The 10,000-nt window shown below is 37.3% G+C and overlaps 1 protein-coding gene across 6 annotated transcripts in view; it reads left to right on the top strand.

Annotated features, from left to right (window-relative positions):
* Positions 1–10,000, top strand: part of LOC106878581 (protein c-ets-1-A) — a 208,469-nt gene that overhangs the window by 27,043 nt on the left and 171,426 nt on the right. For all 6 annotated transcript variants that reach the window (XM_089352150.1, XM_089352152.1, XM_089352151.1 and 3 more), the window contains exon 2: positions 9,422–9,553. In XM_089352150.1, the coding sequence (XP_089208276.1) occupies positions 9,425–9,553 (129 nt within the window). In that variant the 5' untranslated portion in view covers positions 9,422–9,424. The remainder of the gene's footprint in view (positions 1–9,421; positions 9,554–10,000) is intronic.

Genomic DNA, 10,000 nt, shown 5'->3' on the forward strand with positions numbered 1-10,000 from the left:
GAATGATTATGATATGTATGTGTGTGTGTATGAGTGCATGAGTGTGTGTATGTATGAGTGTGTGCGTGTGTGTATGTATGTATGCATGTGTGAATGCATGCATGTGTGTGTGTATGTATCTATCTGTCTATGTATGAGTGTGTGTATGTGCATGTATGTATGTGTGTGGGTGTGTGTTTACGTATGTGTGTATATGTGTGTGAATGCATATGTATGTATGTGTACGGGTGTATGTATGTCTGTATGTGTGTGTATGTATGTAGGTATGTATGTATGTGTGTGTGTATGTGTGGTTGTATGTATGTGTGTATATGTGTGTATATGTATGTGTGTGTATGTATGTATATGTATATCTCGTGTGTGTATAATGAGAGAAAGAGAGAGAGAAATTACCAGCTCCCCCTGGCATTTACCTGTCAAGTCCTTCCTCCCTAAATCTCTTTTATTCGTGATATTGATATTTTCGATATTTCACGGTCTGATGATTACAACAGAACAGGGAGAAAGTTATTAGTTTAACTCTAACCCATCCTCATTTCTTCTCCAAATTATCGCTGTTTCCATGTGGCAAAACCACTTCTCATTTCAATTCACTGATTTCCACCTGTGTTCTTGTCTTTTACACCTGAAATATTTCCTGATTTACTCACCTTTCTATACTTTCACACCTCAGTGCTTAATATTCTATCATCTCTGTTATTCTTGAGTAAACCTCTTAACTAAACTAAATGTCACACCTGTCTATTTTCTCTACCTTTACACTTTAATCATGCTTTCACCTGCATTCTCGTTAATAAATCATGATATAGTAAGGTGGTGAGCTGGCAGAAACGTTAGAACGCCGGATGAAATGCTTAGTGGTATTTCGTCTGCCATTACGTTCTGAGTTCAAATTCCGCCGAGGTCGACTTTGCCTTTCATCCTTTCGGGGTTGATAAATTAAGTACCAGTTATGCACTGGGGTCAATGTAATCGACTTAATCCGTTTGTCTGTCCTTGTTTGTCCCCTCTATCTTTAGCCCCTTGTGGGCAGTAAAGGTGTTGTGAGTGTTTATTGAGCGAAAACACCTAAAGCTCCACTAGGCTCCGGCAGGGGATGGTGGCGAACCCTGCTGTACTCTTTCACCACAACTTTCTCTCACTCTTACTTCTTGTTTCTGTTGTGCCTGTAATTCAAAGGGTCGGCCTTGTCACACTGTGTCACACTGAATATCCCCGAGAACTACGTTAAGGGTACACGTGTCTGTGGAGTGCTCAGCCATTTGCAAGTTAATTTCATGAGCAGGCTGTTCCGTTGATTGGATCAACTGGAACCCTCGACGTCGTAAGCGATGGAGTGCCAACAACAATACCACATACTGTTACTCAAAACAAGTACATACATGAACATAATTAATTATAATGGTCAATGTATGTTTAAAATTGCTATCATGATTCTTTCACAAGGTAAATTGTTACTTTAAAAAGCCAACATTTTAATAAGAAAAGGTGTGAAAAACGATGAAACCAAATCTTGTAGTGTGAGATAAATTAGGAAAATATTATGAATGTGTGTTGGGTATTTTTTAAATTTTTTTACCTGTTCTAAAAGAGAAACGAGGAGAATGTAAATTTGTTTAGAATAGTTTCTGGGTTAATTATGCTTTTGATCAATATTCTGTTAGTGAAATATGGTAGCAGCAAGATGTATGGAAACCCATTGTGTCTCAACGTTACCATTTTGTGTGTTTTCTTATTTCTTTATTGCCCACAAGCGGGGGGACAAGCAAGGACAGACAAAGGGATTAAGTCGATTACATCGACCCTAGTGCGTAACTGGTACTTAATTTATCGACCCTGAAAGGATGAAAGGCAAAGTCGACCTCGGCGGAATTTGAACTCAGAACGTAGCAATGAGAGAAATACCGCTAAGCATTTCGCCCGGCGTGCTAACGATTCTGCCAGCTCGCCGCCTATTTTTGTGTGTTTTCTATGCTGGCATGAAGAGAACAGCTCAACAGAATTCAATGTTTTAAAGAACACTTCTTACTCCCAATCTCATGTTCTCCAGTTGCTGTTTTTCATACCAGAATGTGTGCGTGTGTGTGTGTGTGCATGTATTTGCATATGTTGGACCCTGCTAGTGTTATGTAAAAAGGACCCATGATGGCGCTACATACAAAGGCACCTGTGCTGGTGCCACATAAAAAGGCACTGGTGCCATGTATAATAGTGTGGAGTGAAAATAAAAAATTGTGGAGATTGAAAATGCTAAATGCTAAATTTCCGCTGAGATCAATGAAGGGCATTTACTCCCTCAAGCCCCTTAAACTCCAAAAATGGGGGATTTTTGTAAATTTTTTACAATAAGCGAAAATTTAGCATTTTCTAGTGTTAATATATAGCAAGATTTTAGGCCTCAGGCATTTTCAATTTCCACAATTTTACAGCCTTATAACCTAGCGGTTCAGCAAAAGATACTAATAGAATAAGTACCAGGTTAGGAAAAAAAATGAAGTCTAGGGTTAATTCATTTGACTATAAATTCTTCAAAGCAATGCCCCAGCATGGCTACAGTCTAATGATTGAAACAAGTGAAAGATAAAAGATACAAACGTACATAACTATACTAGGATGGTGCCTTTTGCGATTTACTCAATAGCATCAAATCCAATTCGTATTTTATCAAGATGAAACTTACTTGGAAAAGGATGCATGGCGTTCGATCATATAATAATATAAATATATGCATATATCCATACATATATGTACATACCTACATCTACATGTATATACCGGAGTAAGCACGTAAATGTGCAACAAGGTGGAAAAAAGAGTACTCAAATACCAGAGGTAGAGTAAGATGCTTTATTTAAAAGCAGCAGAAATATAGCAAAAAACTGTTACTCGGAGTTTCACGTTCCCGTTGATTGGACAGTTTTGTTTTCTAACAAAACTGTCCGATGAACGGGAACGCGAAACTCCGAGTAACGGTTTTTTGTTATATTTCTGCTGCTTTTGAATAAAGTATATATATATATATATATATACAGGCATATGTGGGTACAGGACATCAAAAAAATGTTGAACACAATTTTATCAACTTTGTTAGGATTTGAACTCAGAACTTAAAGGGTTGTATTCTAATACTCCAAGATACCAAATCTGGCATCTCCTAACTATGTTTACATATATGTAATGGATTAGTTCTGGTCTGTTTTAGTAATCCTATAGCACAGTGTGGCGGTGGGTGTTAGAGGTACTAATAATATCCGATGGTAGAGAACCCTAATTCCATCTCGATGTCACCGAAGGTTTTAGTTTAACGTTTCCTGTCATAATATATTACATTTATTGATTTGACTTAATTACTTCAGACATTTGACATCTAACTCAGAAATGTGTTTTCAGATTTTGACAAAAGAAACTCTGTTGAAGAATTGGTAAGAATTTCTCTTCAACATCATCATTATGATCATCACTGTCCACTTTACCATGCTTGCGTGGGTCAGATGGAATTTGCTGAGACATTTTTTCCGCAGCCAAATGCCTTTTCTGTTGCTAACAGTCATGTATTTCCAAGCATGGCAAACCAAAAATTCTCATTCTGATGAAGCCTATTGGATTAGAAACTTGTGTCCATGGCTATCCTTTTATCTCCAAACAATAAGCCTGTTCTTTTCCTTAGCCCTTTCATTACCAAGCCAGCTGAAACCGGCTCTGGCTCTGAGTACAAATGTTTTGTTTTCATAAGTTTTGAATTAAAATCTTCCACTAAACCTTCGTCACAATTCATGTTTCTGACACTAGCTTAACGATAACTAAGTTATTTTAGTAAATTCTTGGTTATATTTAAAATTAATTGAAAGAAACACAGAGCATCACAAAATAAATACAGTAACGAAAGGGTTAATGGCATGTCAGTTTTGGAGAATTTTTGAATCTCAATATTATATGTCCCTTTCTCATTTTATAATTTCTAATTTTACAGTTTTTATCTTTTAGTTGCTGGATGCGTAGGTAGATGCATATATATGTATATATGTGTGTATGGTAATATGATTGTGTGCATTTAATGAGGGCAGTGTCTGGTTTGTGTGTGTGGGTGCCAATGATGGTATAACTCCCAGGGCTAACTTACAAATCAACCGTTCACCTCACCAATATCTCTCTCCTGCCAGTAACAAGACACAGCAATATCAGGCTAGAAGCTTATTTCATTCTAAAACCTATAATTAACAGCATCAATTAGAATTCCTGAAAAACTGCAACTTTTATTTGAAAGTAATAGGGGTGGACTCTTGCACACACGTGTGTGTGTGTGTAAATTTGTGTTTTTATGTCTGTATTTCTGTGTTTTGGTAAGTCTAGTAAATGCATACATGCAAATTTATACTCATACGTGTTTTTCTCTGTGTGTGTGTGTGTGTGTGTGTGTGTGTGTGCATGTATAGATATGTATATAATACATTGGTATGCATAAGTGTGTGTGTATGTATTTATATATGTATCTATGTATGCTTGAGGTTGTGTGTGTATATGTATATATATGTGTGTGTGTGTGCATGTATTGATATGTATATAATACATTGGTATGCATAAGTGTGTGTATTTATCTATGTATGTATTTGTATGCTTGAAGTTGTGCGTTTATGTATGTATGTATGTATGTATATATATATATATATATATATGTATATGTGTGTGTGTATCTATATATATGTGTATATATATGTATGTATATGTGTGTGTGTATTTAGATATGTGTATATATATATATATGTATGTTTATATATGCGTGTATATGTATATATGTGTGTTAGTGTTTGCATGTATATATATACATACACACACACATATATATATATATATATATATATATATATATATATATATATATATATATATAAACTGTATCCGTGTACGCATCAGTGTGTCTTATATATCATTGTGTATGTTTCTCTCTTGTGGTTGTTTTGACTCTGTGGAACCATTTATTTTAATTACACAGTTTCCCCCTCCCCTTACTCTCTTCCCCACCCCCACTCCCTCTTTGGTATTTCGTTTGCAACAACAACACTTGCCATTACTGTGACTCATGCAACGTCCCCCCCACCCACCCACTTTCTACCTATAAAACAGTTGGTGGCATTGGGACGAGGGGGGGAGTGGGCAGTAGAGAGGGGGGGAGGTCGGTCTGTTACATGGACCAACTAAATTCTTGTAGCTTCTTTCAGTGTTTTTTTGATTTGGGGGAGGGGATAGGGGGAAGTCAGTGTCATCATCATCACAATCAGCCATTGTCATTATCATCACCATCATAATCATCATTGTCATTATTATTATCATCATCATCATCATCATCATTATTGTTATCATTTCCCTAATAATCATCTTTGTCATTATCTGATTTTGTGTGTGTGTGCATGTGTGTCTGCTTGTCTTGGCATCATTTGATTGTTGTAGAGTGCGCCACTTGTCATATAAACGTAGAGGTTTTCATTTCCCCGTCTTGCATGGAAACATTTCTGGCCTCTAGAAAATATTACTTTGCTTGGAAACATATGAGGGTTGGCAACAGAAAGAGCATCCAGCCAAAAAAAAAAAAAACAAACAAAATCTGCCTCAACGAATTCCGTCTGAGCCATGGAAGACAGGAGAAGCAGGACATTCTAAGCTGATTTCAATGATGATGATGCTCACACACATGCAGAAAAAAGAACAAAAAAATCTGGCACCCCATCAAGGGTTCCAGTTGATCCAATCGATGGAACAGACAGTTTGTGAAATTAACATGCAAGTGGCTGAGTGCTCCACAGACATACTCTTTTACTTGTTTCAGTCATTTGAATGCGGCCATGCTGGAGCAACGCCTTTTAGTTGAGCAAATCGACCCCAAGACTTATTCTTTGTAAGCCTAGTACTTATTCTATCATCCTCTCTTACCGAACCGTTAAGTTACGGGGACGTAAACACACCAGCATCGGTTGCCAAACGATGCTGGGGGAACGAACACACACACACACACGCACGTGCGCACGCGCGCGTGATGGGCTTATTTCAGTTTCCGTCTACCAAATCCACTCACAAGGCTTCGGTAAAAACCTTGCCAAATCAGACGGGAGTCAGGTGCAGACCTGGTCAAACCATCCAATCCAAATCAGCATAATGATGATGATATATAGGCGTAGCTTAATGGTCAGGGTGTTTGGGTCATAATCGCAAGGTCGTGTGTTCAATTCCCGGTGACATGTTGTGTCCTTGAGCAAGACACTTTATTTCACGTTGCTCCAGTCCACTCAGTTGGCAAAAATAAGGAGTATCTGTATTTCAAAGGGGCCAGCCTTGTCACATTCTCTATGAGGCTGAATCCTCCTGACCACTGCGTTAGCAGTACACGTGTCTGGGTGGTACTCAGCCACATACACATTGATTTCATGAACAGGCTGCAACCTCATCATCGTAACCGCCGGAGTGCCAGTTATGCGTATATATATATATATATATGTATACACACACACACACACACACACACACACACACACACACACACACACACACACACACGCATATATATATGACATATGTGTAGACTGAAACATCACCAGTGTATATATATTAAATTTGTAAACAAAGTTTGTTGTATGTTTAATAAGTATTTTCAAGTTTTCAGACTTTCTGTGAAAACAAAACCCCCCATGGTTAAACGCCAGGACTCTCAACAGCCAGGAAGACTGCAGGACAGAATAAGATAGATAGATAGATAGATAGATAGATAGATATGCACATGTGTGTGTGTGTGTGTGTATATATATATATATATATATATATATATATATATATATATATATATATATGCATTTCTGTGTATATTTATATACATATGCGCATGTGCATATATGCTTATGTACATGTACATATATATATTCATGTGTGTGCATATGTATGTATGTGTGTCTGTACATATATATATATATATATATATATATATATGTATGTATAATTATATATTTATATGCACTTGTGTGTATATCTATATACATATGTGCATATAGATATATATATGCATATGTACATGTACATATATATTCATGTGTGTGCATATGTATGCACATGTGTATGATATATCTCTATATATGTGTGTGTGTGTGTGTGTGTGTATGTGATTATATTCATATATACATATTTATATATACATACATATACACATACATGTATATATATTCATATATACATATATATATATACACATATATACATATATATATATATTCATACACATATTTACATACATATATGCATATATACACACACATGTGTAAGATAGAATGTTAGTGATGATGATGATGATGATGGTGGTGATGATGAGACAGCTGTCTGCTAGAGAGGAATGTTGAGTGAGAATGGAAAACCACAAGGCATCAGAATTTGCCATTCAAGACTGAGAACATATGTTGTGCTTTCCTCACTGTTGTCAGGTGTATCAATAGATAATGTGATATGACAGGTGTGATAATTACATTAGCATATGGGTGTCTGGTAGGTAGGGGTGGTGACGGGTGTGGTGGGCATGGGCAGATTTAAGCTTTAATCCTGTGATCTGTTAATCCGGTTGACTGTGTTCTTCTGGCTGCTGTTGGAGTAGTAGTAGTTGTTGTTTAACCCCAGGTCAGCTTCAGTGCAGCCGAGCCATGCTCACCACCAAATTTCTTTTACTTGTTTCAGTCATTTGATTGCTGCCATGCTGGAGTACCACCTTCAGTCAAACTAATTGACCCCCAAGACTTATTCTTTGTAAGCCTAGTACTTATTCTATTGAGGTCTTTTGCCGAACCGCTAAGTTACAGGGACGTAAACACAGCAACATCACTTATCAACCAATGGTGGGTGACAAACACAGATACACACACATATATATATGAGGGGCTTCTTTCAGTTTCCATCTATCAAATCCACTCACAAGGCTTTGGTCAGCCTGAGGCTATAGTAGAAGACACTTGCCCAAGGTGCCACGCAGTGGGACTGAACCTGGAATCATGTGGCTGGTAAGCAAGCTACTTACCACACAGCCACTCCTGCGCCGAAACCATGTAGTTTAAAAGAAAACTTCTTAGCTATACAACCAGGGTTGTGTCCTTATTTTTATTCACCTTTTCATTTTATTGTATCTTATTATTATTATTATTATTATTATTATTATTATTATTCTTTCTGCTTTAAATGATTAGCCATTCACTCAATTGGAGAAACCACTTGAGTGTGCAGTGATACTTACTAAAGGAGGAGACTCTACTCATTTAACCGTAACTAATGGGTTGTGAAGTAAGGTAAACCTGATAATAAGTGATAATAAGATAGGGGAAGGCGTGCATAAATTAATAAATTAATTACTATTAGACATGGGGGGAAAACCATGTTGGTGTCTTTTTGTAATTAGTGCAGGGTGGTGTTAATTAGTTAAGCTTTAGATACAATGAAGAATAATGAAGTTTCAATTGTATTCTGGAATCTTCAGTTCAGTTGATTTCCTGCGCAAACTGTGACCTGTCTGAAAAATGAGACCCCCTGGGGTTGGGTAACTGTGGTAGCAAGTGTTGCGGGCCATTCTCTGTTGCAACGCTTTTAAAAATCATGTCTGTGAAGCATGACTGAATCTGCCATTTGGTTTGAGGTATCCAACCCATTGCTTCCTCTGTCCTTATCTTCTGTTGCTTAATTCCCCCCCTTTTTTGTCTTTATCTTTGTTTCTTTAACAAGGTAGTTATGGGTATTTTTCTCTTGATAATTTCATATTTGATACTTCGATGTTTTTTGTCCCTTTTTTCTCCCTCTGAAAATATGTTAATATTATACAGGCTGTTCAAAAAGTCTCACCGCAGTGAGCACCCACTACACTCTCGGAGTGGTTGGCATTAGAAAGGGCATCCAGCTGTAGAAACTCTGCCAAATCAGATTGGAGCCTGGTGCAGCCATCGGGTTCACCAGTCCTCAGTCAAATCGTCCAACCCATGCTAGCATGGAAAGCAGACGTTAAACGACGATGATGTTATTGCATTGAGATTTCAAGGGTCAACTTTGATAACAATGTTATTGGGGCCCCTGTTTTGGTAATGTTGGCTGAATTGTTATATACCTTATGTTGTAATTTCAGGGGTAAAATTTATGACAAAAATAATGAGCCCTTCCATTTGTAATTTTAGGGAATTTGTTGTTAACCTTGCTTTGAGATTTTATGGGTAAAGTTTGTGACAACAACAGGGTGGTGGGGTATGTTTATAATGTTGGGTGCTTTTTTACATTTCACAAAATAATGGGAATGCTACAGAGTCAAGGAATTTGGCTGCTATTTTTGGTAAATCAAGTAACAACATAAAATGATATAAAAATCTGTCTGGGAGATTAGAACCGTATTAACTCTTACTGTTTCTTTCTTTGTTTCCAGAACATGGAAATGGAATTGTACCAAGTAGACTGCGTAAAAGATGGAGAAGATTTCTTCAGTTGCTCCCCAAGGAGTCTTCAACGCAAGCGCGCATGCCGTCCAAAACCTGCGCATTTGCGTGACTTGTCAAAGGTAAGGAAAACGAACATTTATTACATCCATCTTAGCAAACGTGGAGGTATTGTTTCCAGTCATGTTTGTTTGTCTATGGACAAGATATCTCAAGAACCACTGGATGGATTCGCATGAAACTTTCAGGGATGTTTGGCCTTGTGACTGGCACGAACTGATTAGATTTTGGGATCAATCCGGTACCAGACAAAGATTCTGGATTATTTTTGCTGTTTTCAGTCGGGTTCATTTTTAGTATTCTCGTTTGTGAGAGCATTTGAGTTTATTTCAGATATTCTCATTTTAAAAATCATCTCTGGCTAATCGTTGAGAGGACGTTAGTGTTGCCTTAGCCAAAGTTTGCGTTCTCTGAGTGTTCTTGTTATCTCTGCCTTCGCTAAGGCAGAGATATTGGTTTTAGCCGTGTTTGTTTGGATTCTATCAGTCTCTTTTACTGAACTGCTAAGT

This window comes from Octopus bimaculoides, chromosome 5 (genome assembly GCF_046866305.1).
Source record: "Octopus bimaculoides isolate indiv1 chromosome 5, ASM4686630v1, whole genome shotgun sequence".
NCBI lineage: Eukaryota > Metazoa > Mollusca > Cephalopoda > Octopoda > Octopodidae > Octopus > Octopus bimaculoides.